The sequence below is a fragment of the Lissotriton helveticus genome, chromosome 1_1, assembly GCF_964261635.1.
Source record: "Lissotriton helveticus chromosome 1_1, aLisHel1.1, whole genome shotgun sequence".
NCBI lineage: Eukaryota > Metazoa > Chordata > Amphibia > Caudata > Salamandridae > Lissotriton > Lissotriton helveticus.
This window is the reverse complement of record NC_136057.1, coordinates 1,296,845,219-1,296,864,882: the sequence shown is the minus strand read 5'-3', so window position 1 is coordinate 1,296,864,882 and position 19,664 is coordinate 1,296,845,219. Positions and strand designations below refer to the sequence as shown.

The 19,664-nt window shown below is 43.5% G+C and overlaps 1 protein-coding gene across 1 annotated transcript in view; it reads right to left on the bottom strand.

The window, feature by feature from the left end:
* Positions 1-19,664, bottom strand: part of LOC144763945 (LIM homeobox transcription factor 1-alpha-like) — a 518,887-nt gene that overhangs the window by 9,795 nt on the left and 489,428 nt on the right. The window contains exon 7 of the mRNA XM_078649994.1: positions 15,431-15,560. Within this exon, the coding sequence (XP_078506120.1) occupies positions 15,431-15,560 (130 nt within the window). The remainder of the gene's footprint in view (positions 1-15,430; positions 15,561-19,664) is intronic.

Sequence of the window (19,664 nt, the reverse complement as noted above, 5' to 3'; positions counted from 1 at the left end):
CAACCTCCCAGCACCATATACTCTTAATGGCATCACTGCACTTCCAGTGTCCAGGAATGGCCCTGTGTACTATAGAGGCGCTTGGCTCATGCCCTTGTGCCCACACCACTGATATAGGGCACCCATCTAGAGGGGTGACTGATGTATGCCAGGGCAGTGGGTTTGTGGGCATGGCACACAGGGATGTGTGCCATGTCGACTCTTTGTTTAGTTCTGCACCAGGACACTCAGCCTGCAAAGGCAGTGTGTGGGTGTTAGGTTGCAGGGCCCCTAAGGGTGGCACAATAAGCGCTGCAGCCCTTAGGGATCTTCTATGGTCACAATGCCCTGGGTACCCTTGGTACCATTTACTAGGGGCTGACATGTGGTCAGAGATGCCAATTGGGTTTTAGCTTCAATACAGTTTTAGGGAAGGAACATAGGCCCTGGGCACCTGATTGGCAGGAGCCCAAGGCACACTCAGTCAAAGTACATCAGCAATTCAGCAAAAAGTGGGGGAATATCATGCAAGAAAGATGGCACTTTCTCACACGATTGGACCCATTTCTGTCAGGGGGCGGACCACCGCCTCTTCCACAATCAGTGATCCAGACGGGGGTCTCAGTTTCAATCGTGATCTCGAATGGAGGTGGTGCCGAGGCAGGCACCGCCGTCGGGATTACAATGTCCCTTTCCGAGATCCTTTTCATGGCAGTGGAAGCCTTGGTGCCCACCCAGGGCACCCACAGTCTAAGGGGCCATTGGAGCCACTGGAGGAGCCCCAACGCCCCCACAACCCCAGCTGGCATCCCCACCCAGCACCTTTCCTGTGCTCCCACCTTGGTGGGAGCAGTATTTCTTTACTGCTCTCACCGGGCGGGAGCAAATTTGAGTACCCTGCCCGGGAGAGTACAGGCAGATTATTCCCCGGGGGATGGGTTCCCTGGGGCCCAATAGTGGCTCATGGAAGGGGGGCACGTGCTCCCATCACCTTTATTAAATACCAGGCCCTGGAGGATTTGGTCCTGAGGCCCAATAGTGGCTTGGGGAGGAGGGCCAAATGCCCCCCTTCCCTTTAATTTGCATTCAGTCCCGTGGATGGGGGTCCCCGGGCTCAACAGTGGAAGTCCTTTTTCTTTTATAAAACAATCTCTGTGCAGGGGACTAAATCCCTGAGTCCTGTAATGGCTGCCACAACAGTTTCTTTCGTGTTCTGGCCGCCCAGTCTGGGCACTGGCTCCCGAGGGAGTGCACACCAGCGAGAGTGGGGAGGCCAAGGGAAAAAAACCCTAGGCCAGAACGCTCTCTGTTTTTTAAGTTGAGCTCGTGGAACTCTTGTGAGAGGCCCTCAAATCCAAACCTCCAGATATACAAATACTTTTGAACCTTATTTTCTGTAAACCTAATGAATGGGATTACACCAAATCATAAAAGGCACGCTTTCTGGGATAAAATCTAGCTTGCTGTCAAATTTGGTGTAATCTGTTCAGCAGTTTTGGCTGTAGCCCTTTTAAAAAAAATCTATGAAAAATGCATAGGGATTTTGCGTGTTGGGACTCCCCTTTTTCTCAGCCCCCGCCTGGTGAATGACTTGGAAATTTTCTATGAAGAAATTCGTCAAAAAAGAGCAATTATTTGGAAAGTTTCGTCAAATGGTGCCAAAGTTATTAGCAAACCAAAAAGGCCATTTCCTATGGAAATGCAGATCTAACTATGACTACCCAGTGGCGACTGCCACTGTGTTATATATATACACACAAAAATACATAAATAACTTATTTAACATTATTTCCTATGGGGTATTATTTTAAAGTTCCTGTCTCCGTTACTTTTAATGGGTGTGTGTTGTATTATTTGTGAGTGTCCATGCGTCATCCTAGACTTAATACAAGGCTAGGCTGGAGTACATTTACAATGGTTTTAAGACCTTTAGGGCTGTAGTAATTTTAGAAGTGTAATTTGTGAATAGCAATGGTTTTACACATATGTCGGTGTGTGTTTGTATTAGCATGTCCATCTTTAAATCACTTCTTACATTTCTCTATACCCCCATTTATTTTTGTTATAATTATCCCCCATTTTCCTACCACTTGCCTAGTCTCTATCAGATTTACACCTAAATCTTATACGTACGTGTGTGGAGGTCTCCGCCACATTGGCAGAGATCTCCGCACAGTAAATATAGGTGAAGTGGAGTTCTCACACATAGGTTTGTAAGTAGCCTTATAAAGTACATGTAGAGTAGTACCACTTTAGTACTACTCATGTGCTACAAAATACAATTTGTGTATAGGCCCCATACAATTTCATAATTTGGGCGGTTGTATGATAGAACAACGCGTACCTGAACAGCGCATGCCTGAACCACGCAGTCTTAACCAGGACGTGTCTTTACCACGCATGCCCTTACCTAAAAAGACATGATTTTTAAAGGGACATATGTGCTAAAGATCATACCCCTGCCCCCAGGCCTGAAAACTGTCCCTTTTCCACTGCCCGAGCCCTAAAAATTAACCCCATGCCCTAGAAACTACCCTGACTCCAGCCCCCGTCTTGAGCCCTAAAAACTGTCCCCTACATCTGTAAAGTACCCTGACGTAGCCCTCCTGCCCTGAGGCCTAAAACTGTAGCCAGCCCTTAAAACTGTCCCTTTTCCACTGCCCCACCCAGAGCCCTAAAAACTGTCCCCACACCCTAAAAACGGCCCGACCCGACCCCAGCCCCCCGCTCTTAGCCCTAAAAACGGACGCCTTCCCCTGTAAACTACCCAGACCCCTTCCCCCACCCTTAAGCCTAAAACTGCCCCCAGCCCTGAAAACTGCCCCTTCTTCCAACCCCCTGAGCCCGACAAATTGACCCATTACCCTAAAAACTACTCGCCCCCAGCCCTCCCATCCTGAGCCCTAAAAACTGTACCCTGACCCAGCCCCCCTGCCCAGAGTTTTAAAACTGCTCCCTGCCCAATAAACAACCCTGACCCCGAGCCCTAAAAACGACCCCACCCCTAAAAACCCATTTCCATAACTGCGTCCTTCTACCGACCCTTCCTCTTCCGGTCTTCCTGTGCCCGACCGTCCGCTCTGCATCTAGAACGCAAGTTGCCTTATATGCGTGGTTAAGACAAGCAAGGTTCGGCTTGTGGTAAACGCCATGCGTGGCTGAGCCCGAGTTGTTCAGGCTGTTTCCCAATTTGGGTCTCAATTTGTGGGCTGCAGAATCAGATCCAGCTTTCCAACTTTATAAAGTGGTGTGCTCACGTAGCTCATGTAAAAATCCCCTGTGCTACAAGGGCTGAAGTTTCCTTATCTACCCAAAATGTTGGGGCACTTAGAAAGTTTACAAACATTGGTTTTCAAAATTGGACATTTATGTTTGGAAATGAGATTATTGTGAATGCATTGTTTCTACTGCTAGAAGAAAAGGAGGAGAAATACAGGTTTAAAATAGAGCACGTAGGTAATATTTGCACGAAAAATTGATCTTGACAAGGCACTCACAGTTGACAAGGATTCTTAATTATTTGTCATTTAAATTCAATTTGTTCTGTGCTGTTGATTTGTTTTCTCATCCTCTCGCTATTGCGCTCACTGTATCATTACTAAACTCAATGAAAATTTAGTTAACAGAATGAAAAATGGGAAATCCACTCTGGTCCATTTCTATGTGTATGAGAAGTAATGATTCTCTGTTTTTATTACATTAATCTGCATTTTTTATATTTTACCCAGTGGGTGCAGGGGAGTTTAAGGAATATATGTGCAGGAGCAGAGAACAAAATAGGGGGAAACGAGCCACAGTAACTCTCCATTACATTTTCTGTCAAATAAACGAAGTAGAGATATCAGATCTGATCATAGTATACTAAGCTAAAATTCGAAAAAATTACTTGAAATACACCCAAGGCAATGATGATGTAATAGCATTCTTTTAGCAAACTGAATATTCATCCTAAAGAAAAATGTTGTCTTTTTGTAAGCACGTGGCCTGATACATTACATTTTTTGTTGCCACAAAATGAAATAAGGTGCACAAACCAAGCCATAAGCTAGTTCAAGAGGTGCATCCCGTTTCATAGAACAAGGGCCTGAAGTAATTTACACCAAGAGACGAGACCAATGGAAAATCTGTCAGATTGGGAGATTTCCACAGTGCTACGATTTGGGGTAGAGGCAGGAAAACTGGGCACTGGCCATTGGGAGGTGATACCAAATGCCCAAAAAGGAGCTGATGACAAGTTGTGCAGCATAGTGTTTCACACAATTAAAGATTTTAGTGAGTGTACACTCGCACCCAGTAAGTATTTCTTTGTTACTATTCTCAAATTCCACCTGATTAAGGTATGTGGAATTTGTAAGCAGATATGGAACGGTAACCTCGGTAAATACATGCAGGAAAGGGCCCAGCAATCCCCGATTTAACACCCCTGTGTTATTTGTCCATTCTCTCCTGAAAAGTTGTAAATGTCGGGTACAGGGGTTGGAATGCTGACCACAACCGTTAATTCTGGGCCCAGTATTGCTATGATTACTGGGGGTAATCCCCATTAGTCCTACTCGTCCTCGACCCAGTCATACATGTGTGATGACTGGGTCGAGGACGAGGGACGTAGAGGTAATGAGGAGATAAAAGTGGTGTACATTTCTTCCATGCCTACTACTTCGGATTGTCTGACCTCTGAAGTAGAGTGTATAAGGAGTACTCTTGGAGATCTGCTGTGAGAGTAGATTCCCATGCCTACTTCTGCAAGATTAGTGTGAGTCGCCAAAAAGCTGAAAACATTTTGTTTGAGGGAACCTGCAAGAAGATTTCTGAGGTTCAGGAATAAGGACTCAAATAAATGACATTGATTCAAGGACTCTCAACAGAATATTTGTGACTTTAAATACATTGCCTTAAATTTTGGGTAATTCAACATGGTCAATTTCTAGAATTATCTACCGATTCAAATATTGGAATAACTGTGGCATATTAATGAGGTTTTACAAGTGTTATGTTTGCCTTTTTGTTACCCATCTACATATTTATAGGTATTTTATGCTGACTAACCCAACAAAAACTAACAGTAGTCTGATCTAGGTTACCAACAGGAAGGCAGAGGTTATTCTCTGAAATCAGTGTGATCTAGGTTACCAACAGAAAGGCAGAGGTTATTCTCTGAAATCCTTTTGTTAACGTTTATAATGATGGTGGAAACCAAACCATTAGTATAAATACTAGGGGGCTGATTTATAAGCCCCTTTTGCTGCCGGTGCACCACTTTTTATCACATAAAAATGATGCACCAGCGTCGCAAGGGACTTGTAAATAAGCCCCTAAATATTTATATCGTTTGCATGAACTCCATGAGAAGGAGAAAAGTCATAGACACATCTAAATCATGCAAAAATAGTATTTCCACCGAGAAAGAATCAAATAATTGACGTGCCATGGATTAATTAAAACTAAACACAGATCCACCAACAACAGAATGTTTCCAGATCACTCTCAATAGGTATTTGAAAACAGTTGATTATAAGATGTTATGGAAATGTGCAGGAATTGTAAACGCCATCAAATTACTATGGGTTAATACCACTAGAACCACAGGTTATAATTACTTCTGAATTTTAATTTTTACTTTCTAAACTTAATTACGCTAATGGCCTATACCACAGATCACCTCTATGCACTATGAAAAGATTACAAAGAATTCATAACTTTGCTGCCAGACTACTCCTACACGTAAAGCCACATGGGCACATCTCCCTTGCCTTGAGGGCCCTACATTGGTTTCCAGAAGATCCACCTTCAAGCTGCTTTGTATCACCCATAAAGCAATACATGGCAAAGGACCACTTTTCTTTAGGAAAAAAAATCAATAAATACATGTTGCAAAGGAACCTCCGCCCCATACTGGTGCTCTGCCTCAAAATCCCACTATACAGGGAAAACATAAGTGGAAATCTTTCTCTGTGCAAGCTGCCAAACTATGGAATTCATTACCACCAAAGATAAGATCCATTGACAACCATCTCACCTTCAGAAAATTGCTCAAGACCTGGGTCTTCCCTACATAACCCCCACACTCAAAAAACAAAATGTGCAGCAATAGTATGCACAATACACCAAATTATACATATAAGACCATATTTAACTGAAAAAACATTTTTGGCCATATTCTATATATCCAAATGTTGGTGTATTCATATCCATTTGTACATTAATATAGGTTGCATCAAATATATGTACTTTTATATAGTAAACACATGTATTTACGAGTGTCTATATATAGCAAAGTGTGCTACTCACTATGACAATATCTGTCTTAATATGTATTTATACAATTTGTGAACATACCTGTAAGGATGCAACAAAATATTGTACATATTTAAAATAGGGCAGTACTCTATAGTTTAAAGATTCATAATTCATAAATAATAGAAATTATAATTATGCACAACAAACATGTATGTTTGACCATCTAAATACCATTACAAATAATTGCACAAATACTGAAACATAGAGAGCAATTCAATGCAAAATATTACTAATTGTGGTGCATATATCTGAGTATGTTAACATGTATAATTATACTTAGATATTTGATATGTGCATTTCTCTGTACATATGTATTTATTACAATGGGGCCGATTACGATACGGCCTGTAAAGGCTCTGACCTTAAGTCGGAGCCTTTAGGGCTGCGTCATAATAGGCCAGTCTTTTTATTCCCCACCGCCTCATTATGTTGGAGGCGGTCGGAAAGCAAACCGGCCAGTCAGTCCGGCAGTCAGAATCCGGCCTGTAATCACAAGGGCGGGCCTTTTCTTTCCTTGAGATTAAAATGCATGGTTTCTGACATGGTTTCCAAGCCATTCTGTCCGGCATGGAAACCATGTCAGAAAGCGTGTTTGAGGGGCCACACCACGGCCACCAGTTGGAGGCCGAAGGGGCACTTATGGTGCCCCCCTGTTGATCCTTGCACCTTGTGGCAGGCACCTTAAGGTGCCTGCCACAGGGTGCAGGGATGGACCGCTCCTCCCATTTCACTATGGGAGCATGCATTATGGCAGGTTTACGGCCGTAATGCATGCTCCCATAGTGAAATATAGGAAGGCGACCGTACAGTGTTTGGTCGCATCCTAATGAGGCGATCAAGACCGCCGACCGGGTGTCGGTCGGTCCCATGCATGAGTCGGTGTCGGGCGGAAGTGATTCCGCCTGACATCATAATAAGCCCCTTAGTGTTAACAAACCACAAAAATAACAAAATCATTTATACTATTAAATTTCACATGAGAATTCTCTGTACAAATGTAAATATTACATAGGATTTTAAAAAAATTATTGTTATATTTTAACAAACAGATATTTAGATTCTTCGCTTACATAAGTATCTTACTGTAAGCTTATGGGTTTGTCCTTTTATTATGATAACACATATCTATCACAAGATATGAACATTATTATATTATAGTTTTATATATATATATATATATATGTAGGGCAGGACTACTGATTTATGACTGAATAAATCTAATTCACACGCAAAACGGAGTTTGGGCTCGGTTCTTTCGCTCTTTGGTTACAAAGGAATTCACGAAGGAAGTTGGTGTCATATATATATATATATATATATATAAATATATATATATATATATATAATGCTGGCTCTGCATTTATGTATTCATAATACCTTATTTATACTTACTGGTGGAAAGTAAATATTACATGTAAAAATATTATGTATATATATACATATACACATGTTTATTATGTATGCTTTATCCTTTTCATGGGGGGACATTCCTTTCAGGTGCAAACAGCGAAACTATGGAATAATTTGCCGGTGGAATTAAGGATGATGTCAGCTCTTCTGGCATTTAGGAAATCATTGAAAACTTGGCTGTTCCAGCTTTAATGCCCAGTTCAGCGGTCTATGTGGCACAGTGATTTCAGTCATCACGTTCAGCGCCGGGACACTCAACTGAGTAGCTGTGCGCTTTATAAAACCCATTTAAAAAAACATAACATGTATAATTAGGTCGATATATAGATGACATTTAAGTTGGTGGATGTATGCTTATGGGTTTATTTTCGATGCTAAAACATATCTTTCACAAAGTGTAAATTTGATTAGAGGAAATCTATGTGTACGTGCTCAACTACTGAAATATTGGGGAAAATTACACTTTATTTATCACCAGCTAAGTAGTGAATGCTTGAGTTTGTAAATATTTATACGTATACATAAGAGTTTTTATATGGTACAACTTTTTTACTTCATATAATTTTCATATGTGTAATATGTTAACATATTTAGGTATGTATATCTTCTATGTGTTGGTATGTATCTCTATATGTGTATATTGTCCACCCACAGTGGAAGAAAACAAAAAAGAATTTAAAAAAAACCTTTACAACTCTGCCCAATATCTGACTCACCCCAAACGTCTTTCAAACTATCCTCCAACCTTCACTTCCTGACTTATCCCAACACTCTGATTCTACTATGAACTCCCATATCACCATTTAAAAAGTCTTTCCCTATCTATCCCTTCTCTATCCTACTTCATCCAACTAATAGGCACCCATGTCCATCTCTCCCAATAACAATTCCCATTTTCCCTCTTCTAATTCACCAAAAACAAATCTATCCCTTCCAAACTACACACTTAAAGCATGAAATTTCAATAAGCAATTACTTGACTCAATTTCCACCACTTATCCCCAAGAAGATAAAAAAAGTTACCAATCTACTTACTAAAAAAATCTCTAATATTGGGCTCCTGAGTAGCGTGATACTCACCGAAAAAAGTTTCAACATCTCATCAGGGCTAGTAAGCCCTATAGCAATACAATTACAATGACAAGTATTTCTCAGTGGTTTCAGTTTTGTTAGACATGGTACCTGAGCCTAAGCAAAATAATTTGGTCAAGGAGAGAACAGGAGGAGAGTACAGGATTAGAACTGGTCCAGGTCTCTAGTTGACAAATTAAGCACTAGAACAGGGATTTCCAATCAATGTCTTGGCGGCTGCATCCAAGCCATGTTGTCAGGATATCAACTGAAAAGATGATTTTACATAGAAATAATATTCATCTAACTTGTTGACTTGGTCAGTGGTTATCCTGAAAATCTGCATGGATCCAGCCCTCCTGAGACTGCACAGGCTATGCTACTTTCACAATTACAATATACACTGTTAAAGGTTTCCCTTTGATGTTGTAACGTGATTCACATGGTGTCATAATTAAGGGTAATCAGGTTGCTAAAAAAAAATGTAATATACTATGGGTCATATTTACAATTAAAGTGGCAGAGCGCGGAATTAAGCCAAGAAGGCCGAAGCTGCACTCCGTCACTATAGAAAAGTAGGGCGGCACCGTATTTACAGCAATACGGTGCAGGCCTGCATTTCTCCCTGCGCCTGGGCTAAATTTAGCTGCATAGTGCCATCACAGGCTCCCTTAGAATCATAGTTCAAGGGTGCCTACGTTGTGGGAAATTATTGTTTATGTGCAGGAAGGTGTCCCTTCTGGCACATGAACAATCATTTTAAAAATCTACCTAGCTTTCCCAAACGAACAAATGATACAAGATCTGATTTTGTTCAAGAAGATGTATTATTTATGAACAGTAGCAGCACATGCCCATGGAGTGGGCGAGAAGGGCATTTTAGGCGTTCTAACGCCTTCATAGAGGGCTCAGTTCTCAAAATATAATCTACACCCGGTTTACTACCTATCCTCGGTATAGATGCATGTTAAGACTTCACAAAGGTTTTAACGGGTTACACCAAAAAAATCTATGACATTGCAGCTTTCCAGGAATAAACCCGGAAAATATTCAGGAATCTGCAGTTGTTACAATGTGGCGGCCATTCCAAGTACGCAACAATGTGTACAGCACAAACGTGCACGGGAAATGCCATCACATTTGGCAATGCCACTTTTATCTACACTGGGAAATATTTCCCACACAATTTTCGGGTTATCTTCTTTTGCTTCCCGTCCTGGAAATGGATTTAGTCCTGCCCTGGGTAGAGGTAAATTTCTTGACACGTCCAAAGTGGGAATGGGTCATAGGCACATTTGTGGGTGTTCCCAAATTTTCCAGTATATCTATGCCTAGGAACGCTCATCATGGGGAAATAATATGCATGAGTAACAGGATTTATGAGGACAAGACCACCTTTTGTAAATAGCCTAAACTGAGCCTTTTCAAATTGGACCCCCAAAGCCTTTTCTGGTACAAGTATTCAGGGTACATTCAAAGACAACATCAGCATATTGTGCTCTTTTGCACCCTGTTTGTAAATACTGCTTGGCTTTATTTGATTGAGAATGTTTTTATTTATACAGCTAACTGTGTTACTGTATTTATTAAATACAAAATCACTTATCACATATATCTCTTTTTGCACTGTTTTTATATCCAGTACCTATGCTATATTTGAATGCCATGGTTCTATGCAATGCTCTTATCCCTCAATGTACTTACTGTGTTTAAACCCTGTGTTAGGGGGACCTACCCTGGTCCATGATAGTTACATTCATACCAGAATTCCGGGATACTTTGTTTTCATACACAGCGCCAGATTTTCAGGATAATCTTTAGCTATAAGAATGACTCCCAATTAGTTCCACCTTATATAAATGTATCTCTTGTGGACACAATATCTTACAAATCTGGCATGGATCCGGTCCTTCTGGACTGAGGCTGGACATCTCTTGGTCTTCTGGGCTAGGAGGTACTTTATTTGCCTTAATTGCATTACACTTGCTTTTCGAACAGTGATGAATTGTCGATAGATTTCACATAAAAAAAAATCTTTCCATGTAATTCCTTGTCTGTCCTGATTTAAACTGCTGAGGTACAAAGGTTTTCTTCACAAACTTTGTGAAGTTTGTTCATTTTTATGTTAATTGAATTTGTTAATTAATCTAAGTCAGTTTGTTCACTTGTCTATGGGCATACCATCCCACTTAGGGCGAAAAGTGTTTCAGCAAACAAATGATGGACGGAATGCTGACAATGCGAACATTCTCCCCCAGTCAAAAGATCTGGGCTAAATCCATCGTTCTTTTGCCCACTACGCCACCCTAGTTAGGACTCAGCCATGTGCAAATCAGGCCTGACCCTGTGCCCCATGGGAACAGTCCAGACCGAACTGCCAGGCCAGGTCCTCCCTGGACCGGAAACAAGGATCCTGGGACCGGTTTCAGGGTATGTCACCCTTCTTGAGCCAGGCTAGCTTGAATCCAGTGACACAGTGAGCAAGGGACCCACGTCTGGGCATACCCATCCCACTTAGGCCAAAAAGTGTTACAGCAAACAAATGATGGACGGAGTGCTGACAATGCAAACATTCTCCCCCAGACAAAAGATCTGGGTTAAATCCATAGTTCTTTTGCCCACTACGCCACCTCAGTTTGGACCCAGCCATATGCAAATCAGTCTTGACCCTGTGCCCCATGGGAACATTCCAGACCGAACTGCCAGGCCAGGTCCTCCTTGGACCGGGAACAAGCATCCTGGGACCGGTTTCAGGGTATGTCACCCTTCTTGAGCCAGGCTACCTTAAATCCAGTGGCACAGTGAGCAACGGTCTCACGTCTGGGCATAACCATCCCACTTAGGGCGAAAAGTGTTACAGCAAACAAATGATGGACGGAATGCTGACAATGCAAACATTCTCCCCCCAGTTAAATTCATCGCTCTTTTGCCGACTACCCCACCCCAGTTTGGACCCAGCCATATGCAAATCAGTCTTGACCCTGTGTCCCATCGGGGTGCAGCACTAAGCCTCACCCCCTCAAGGCCCCACTCCTCCTCACACAGTGAAAAACTTTCACAGGTTGACAGGTCTGTTACTGCCCCAGTTGTTAAATCTGGAGCTCCTTCTGACTGCTGCCCACCTCACGTACTCAAGGACTGATTATCAATCTATCCAGGCCCAGCACTGACACTACTGAATGAGTCACGTACTACCGGTCAAGTTCCTAAAGCCTTTAAAAAAGCCACTGTGGTCCCCCTTCTGAAGAAACCTGGTGCTGATCCTACACTTTTACCTAATTATCGTCCCATCTCTCTACTCCCGTTCTTAGCAAAAGTGCAGAGGCTTATGTAGCCAAATGCCTGTCAGCCTTCCTGGAAGAATCTAAATATCTTAATTCCTATCAGGCAGGTTTGCGGCCAGCCCGTTCTACTGAAACTGTCATCTTAGCCGTCCTGGACATTCTCCGTGACAGCGCGGATAAACGCTCTCCTCAAGCACTGGTCCTACTTTACCTCTCCGCCGCCTTTGACACGGTCGACCACGCTACTTTGGTCGACCGTGTCAAACAAGCCGGCATTCTGGGTATGGCGGCCTGTTGGCTCTCCTCCTTTCTGGAGGATCGCTTGCAGGTTGTCCGCCTAGGACACTTTAAGGCTCCACCCCGCAAAACTAACTGTGGTATACCACAAGGTTCCGCTCTTTCTCCCCATCTGTTCAACCTTTACATCTTCCCCTTAATCCAGTCCCTTAAAGACAGGAATGTGATAGTTGTTAACTATGCAGATGATCTGCAACTAGTTTTCCCGATCGATAACTCCTATAGTTCCATCACCGAATTTTAGGCCACCATGTTACATATCCAACAGTGGATGGACCATACCCATCTTAGTTAAACCCTGGGAAGATGGAACTTGTTCTTATTGGGGACAGCCTTAAATGTTGGGGTCCTCATTACTGGCCATCAGAGTTAGGTCCTTCTCCCTCCCCCTCCCACTCGTCCAAAACATTAGGAGTTACCCTCAACCATGATCTGTCACTAAAAACCCAGGTTGGCACAGTCATCTCCAAATGTTTCTTTCAAATGAGGAAGCTCAAAAAGATACATCGGTTCCTCACACAGGAAGCCCTGATCCAAGTGGTGGTCGCCACTGTCTTGTCTCTCCTGGACAATGCCAACTCTGTATACTTGAAAAAAAGGGGGAGTAGAGCCCATGGGACAGAAGGGTTGGCTGGGCCAAATGAAGTTGCAAATCTTTTTTTGCAACTCTGTATACTTGGGCATGCCTATCCATCTGTTCAAATGGTTACAGATGACCCAAAATCAGGTGGCCAGATTGATCCTGCATCAACCCAGGTGGCAGTCTGCCACTCCTTTGCTAAGGAAACTTCACTGGCTCCCAATCCCTCAACACTGTGCCTTTAAGGTGGGCTGCCTCATCTTTAAATCTTTGCCTGGTAATAACCCCAAATTTATTAACACCTTAATATCTAGGCACACCCCGTCCCGGAACCTCCGCTCTGCTCACCTCTCACTTCTTGCCATCCCCGTATTCAAACGAGTGTGTCAGGGCGGCTGTAGATTTGCCACTCTTGCTGCTAGACTGTGGAACACTTTTCCGTTGGAGATCCGCTCCTATACTGAGCTAATGCAATTTAGGAAATCCCTTAAAACGTGGCTATTTGCACAAGCCTATAACTAAAGCTGTCCGTTAATAATCTCTGAGCCTTTATAGCGCCATGAAACCATCCGGTGTACGTGCGCTTTATAAATAATTTTTAACATTAACATTAACATTAACAGGTGTGCCAGCATGAATTGCTGTCCCATGCCTGTGGCCCTGGCCCCTTCACATGCTTTACTATTTGCTCAGATAGTGAAGGGCTCAAGGCTTCGACCCCCTTCAAGGCCCGCCCACCCCCTTCAAGCTCCACCTACTCTCACACAGGTCCGAAGCTATTCTTCACAGGTTCAGAAAAATCATGGTGGCCCTTGTATGATTTAATTCCGCAAAATCTCTTTGACCCAACAAAGAAACATCACTGACTACTAATATGCAAAGGATCTTATAAGTATGATTGAGCCATGACAGGCTCGAGCGTGGCTTGGGTCTCCGGGGCTCCATTAAAGACAGGCGACAGATGAGCCAGAACATGACCCTCTCTCAACCTCCCTCATGTAGTTGTGTAAAATGTAAATGTAAATGTTGTAGTATAGCGCCTGAATCACCCCACATGGGGTCTCTCCGGCGCTTGTACGAATACCGCTGTGGAACCCTTCCTGGCTTCTCCCTGTGAGGCGCCCACTCCTGGGCCCCCCAAGGTGCAGCCAGGCATCCTAGTGCTTTTGGGGCCGTTGTGGAGATTAAGCAAGCTGTTGCCCAGAATTGGACTCATGATTAGAATATGCACCGAGGCGAGAATTATCAGGTCTGAGGAAATTGAGCCCAAGACCCGCCGAGGCGGGAATTGAACCCTGGTCCCGGGCCAGACCTCTGCATCAGGGTCTGCCGCTCTAACCATTGAGCCACACTTCTCCACAAAAGAAAAAAGAAAATCAAAAAGGCAGCATCCTGCAAATGTATCTGTGCATTGCTTTCCAGTAACATGAGAGTACACTGAAAGGTACCTTCTCTGACCTTATGTTTTTCTAAATCTTGTTCATTTGCTCTATTGAAGTGTAGGAAATCTTCTGGAATAATTGTATCTACTTAGAAGTGGAAGGCCAGTGATATTAACATGTAACATGCTCTACCAATCTTAATCCATGTAGTAGTTTGCTGGAGTGCTTTCTATACCAGGCTTGGAAATAATCATTCGTGTTCGATTGCCACTCGATACACCCACTTTTTATTTAGGTCCAGTTGTTTTATTATGTAGTAATTTGAATAATTTGCAGAAACCGAACTCTCGAAAGACAACTTGTGCACGAAAAATTGTCCTTTCTACCAAATCTAGCGCCCAGGAACCTGTTCAGGAATCTTGGCCTTCACAGTAGACCTAAGTATGTGATCCTTGGCAAACTGCACGTCACTTTTTATCCTTAACTGCAAAAATGTTGTGCATAAACAAGCGATCAGTCTAGGGTTATCCCCTTACAAAATGTGTTCATATATATTTTAAAAGAGTATCTTGCCAGAATGTTACGTCATCTATTGTGTAAGTTACATGGTTTCCATGGCTCCTCTCCTGCTTTGGCGTCTAAGGCCCGTGCAGGTAAGAGCGATGGAGCCTGGTTGGGAGGGGGAAGGGAGGGGGGGTTGACAGACGATGACGAGTGAACATCAGGGCCGGACAGGCCATAGCGGGCACCGGGCAATCCCCCAGTGGGCTGCACCGGTGGGGGCCGGTGGGGGCCGTTTTTGTTACAGGGCCGTTTTTGCAGCATAGCTGCAAAATCGGCCCTGTACCAAAATCGGCCGAAAACAGGCCCCGGCAAAGAGCTAGGCGGCACCTCCACACCCCCGCGCCCCCCCGAGTGGGGAGGGGGGCGAGCACTTTGCTAGGGCCGGTTGTGGTTCCCAGTCCGGCCCTGGTGAACATGTATTATTTAATTTTCCCTCTTCATTGTCCATCGAAACCCCCCACCGCTTTTACCTGCACAGGCCGCTGCTGGACTCTGAGGGCAAGAGAAAACCCCTGGCTCAGCTCCATGAATTTGGTAGCTTGTCCACGTCTACCTGCTTCCCTCACCTTCACTGTCGTCATTGCTCTGTCGGCTGTTCCTGCTGGCCCCTCGTCCAGACCCAAGGCGCGGGTTGCCCAGTTGGTCTTGTTCCTGCTGCTGTTGCTGCTGTTGCTGCCTTCGTGCAATCTTTTTCATCTGAAATGTAAGGAAAAATAACATAAGATCTTCATTCGCTGCTTGTGCACCAGTGATCGCCCAGTGCTTGCTCCATGCAGCTCATGACAGGTAACAGATTCTAGAAAAGTTTATGGAAAACATAAAAAGGCCTCCAAACTGTGCACCTTGGTAACAGACACACCATGCTGAAGAGGCTGCTGTGTTTTAGTGAAAGCAAACAGAGTGGCAGTGAGACAACTGCAATGGGTGTTGTCTTTTGTCACTCACGTCCTGGTGAAGAGAGCTTCAAATAAACCTTAAAGGCAGCCCTGCCCATAATTTCTGGTAAACGATCAAACTGAGAACACATTTCCATTTCATGGAGACCTTGCTGTGAGAACAGAATTTTGGCAATCATATATTTGATTACATTTTTAAATGGATAACTGCACACAACTGTAATGGTGGGCTTATTAAATAGGTCCAGAGCTGCCAGTTGTATAGAATAAGTATAAAAAAATATGTTTGTCATTCGGTGGAAGGGGGGATGCGGGGGGTGGGGGGTGTAGGTTGATTTTCTGTACACAAGTTTGAAGACCTCTGGTCTAGAGAAAGTGCAATTTTTATACCTTGAAAATAGTTGATCATATTTTTCTCACGAGTTTTCGTTTATTTTTTTAAATTATTGTATCAAACTGAGATGAGTGTCCCGTATTGCGAAACGAAGACGTATAAAGATAACTTCTTGTAGCAACATACCTTTTTCTCATTTTTTGTTACTCTATCCACTAATGGCCCTCTGTCCCTATAACTGCAACTCTCTTCTTTGAGTAGGACACTAGCACTGTTGGTGACGAAGAACTATTTGCTAATCGATGGAAAAAGTGGAAAAAGTGTTTTGCTACTGACATTAACATTTTTTTCTAAACAGCAAAGGTTTTTATTGACATCTGCAAAAAATGTGCGAAAGGTTGTACAAAGTCTATTATTCGAAAAAGATTTTCCAAAACCTTTAAATGGTTCTCACCCGAACCAATGCCTTTATGGTCATAACTTTTACAGAAACATGTAGTTTCCATTTTTTCTAAATATTTAAAAGCAATATAACTTTCTGACATTTCCAAGCCACCACTATTGTGCCAGCGAAGCATGACTCCCGGCAGGTCAGCCCCATCCGATCCTTCGGGGGTAGGGCGGTGTAAATTTGCATATTGGTCATATATTTATTTAGTTTTGCCAATTTGGAGAGCACAGGCAAGTTTCAAAAGGATATCTGAGCATTTTACATGAGAACAGAACCTACTGCAGTTCATTGTTTCATAATATAATAAGACAATATACACATTAACATCAGTAAAGCAAGAGAGGTATTCTTACTTTCAGTATGGCCGCCAGAATGTACCAAAATTGGGTAGATGGTTGCAGAGGGTTAGTAGATCAGATTTCATTGATGGCATTAGGGCAACATGTAGCGTCTTCTAAAAGATTAACCCAAAATGGAGCCAAGTAAGTAGGATGTCGCTAATCATCCTATGTCTTTGCGCAGAGGACTACTTGGTTATAAACAGAGGCAAAGCCTCTCCCGAAGAGTTAAAGCAACTCAGTCCATGGAACAGGCACCGATAGCACCAATGATACCATTGTCCTCCTGTAACATACCTGGTACCAAGGGCCCTTTGTGTCCTGTATCTCAGAGGCCCTCCATCCACCCCATGCCTCTGAGGCACGTTGATTCACCCAGCATATGGCGTGTACGACAGGCACTGAAAAAAGGCACTAGATTCTACAGGCAGGCTCTCCGTCACCCATGAGACTCAGTGGGACATCATACATCAGGGCAGATGGATGTGGGCGCCCGCTTTTTGCCAAGCATGGTGGACCTCCTTGACTCTACCTTGTCAGATTTAAAGAATGGCCAGGATAGATGCGAGGCATCCTCTAAGAGTGGAAAGTGGCAAGACATGCTTCAGGAGCCTCTATAGCCTGAGCGGCCTCCATAGCCTTCCCAAGTACCGCGGCTGCAGTTGGATGACGGGGTAGGTGGTGGTGAATTCTAGGGTCATTAATTCTCCTAAGCTCATTGGAGGAGCTCCTGCCCTGCCGCCAGCATCTTACTGTTGCACTCACTGGCCTCCTGCAGGACCATGATATCTGACCTCTGAAAGTGCAAGTTGGTATTGGCATGCTGCACGATCACCAGCACTAGGCATTGGATTGGCAGTTTGCGGATTAGCAGCTGAGTAGACTTTTGGTAGTGGTGGATCTCACGGAAAGCAACTTTTCCCGCAGGTAGAGGTGAGGTTTCTTTACTCTACTGGAGGAAGGGTCCCTCTTGTGGGCAGTTTTGGTAGCCGGCTGCCTGAAACGTTGTTTCCCTCGTTATGGACTTGCGGGTGGTCTGCTTATTGTGGGCCATGGCGATGATGTGCGCTCCTTGTACAACATACAAGATACCCTTCTGTAATGAGACATGCACAAGCTACTTATCAGTCTTACAAAAATCCAAAATTCGGTTTCAAGTCCAGAGGTCCAGAGGATATCCAATTGGCTCTGTACATGTGGTAAGTGAATATAAATACCAGATTGGGAGTGGTCAATCTGCCACTCTGGCATTTTCCTGGGATGCTAAAGGTTAGCGGGCTGCTCTCAGAGCAGGATGGGCTGCATAACCCAATCATGCCTCAGGATACTGCTATAGTTGCATCTTCCAGAAGTGTGGGGCTAATTTGAACATTTGTGCCAGGGCTGATTTTGGTTTCTTGTTCGGTCCTGGTAAATACATTAGACTGTAGTTCGACCACACATTGCTGTCAAGACTGTAAATTACTGCCGCACTGAACTCTTTGAAGATCTCTAGACCCTCTTTTCTTCTAAAGGTATTCACTGCAGCCACTGGCTCTTGCTTACTAAGCTAGAGGAATTTCAATTCTTATATATGTCACTGAACTATGGCTACCCAAATTCCCCTCGAATCTAGAAACAATTGAGGCTAATGCCTAGAGACAATGTCTGCTAATCAGTAATTGTACAAGGGCGGAGATGGTTAGGCTAGAGTTAGGTGTCCAATCAAGCTGAGCGATTGCTGTAATGTACACACCATGATGGGGTTTCAAGCTAAGGAAAGCCACCTGAAGGACTCAACTGTCCAGGATCTGGTCACAACTGCAGACATCTTCTCGCCAAAGACATGCGTTGCTGGACTCCAGTACTATGATCTGTGATGAGAAAATAACCAGGATGCCCTTCACTGTTTATTGCTTGACTTTACTGAGCTCAGATTAATGTGGATCTCATCAAAGATTAAACCTTAACATCAAATCAATAAATACATAATGGAACAGAATGCTTCCCAAAATGTAAGGATTATTGAAGAATTTCTATCTTGTTCAGTTTTATTTGGGGAAAGTCCAACAAATCTCCGTGTGTGGAAGGGGTGTCTACAAAGTTAGACCCCATGAATGAACAAATGAATACAATTTGCATAAGGCACAGTTGCTTTGGGCACGGCAGCAAGTGAAAGATTTAACCAAGCCAGTCGCTAGTGGAAAACAAATGTTTTGAGTTATTGTCAACGTTTAGAGTCCTTAACTTGTTGGGTAGACCATTCTTAAGTTTTGCCCCCGACATAAAAAAAGGCACCAACCTCTTCTTACTCTATGGATTTTGGGTACTGTCAACAAGCACTGCTTTGCGAATCGAAGTGATCTGATGGACATGTAGGCGAAAACATTTCTCTCCAGTGGATCGGGCCCTTTTTATGAACTGCTCTGAGGGTAACCGTCAGGGCCTTAAAATGTATTAGTTTCTTGATTGGAAGCCAATAAAATAGCTTTAAGTGAGATGAGATGACGGCCATCTTCGGAGAGTTAGAGTCAGTCTTGTGGCTGGCTGTTGAACCAACTGCAGCCTGTGGATAAGAGTCAAAGGAGATCCAAGATAAAGTGCATTCACCTAGTCCAGCCTAGATGTTACATGCTCCACCATTAGATTCAAGCTTCAAACCTCTCTTGAAGCTGAACAAAACATGATTGCGTTTCTCTTGTTTTGTGCAGCGGGGAGAGGGCCTAGCTGTGGGACTAGACCACTCATTAAGGGGCTGGTCAGTCATGATGTGCATGGTGCAGAGGAGTTAACAATGAGGGA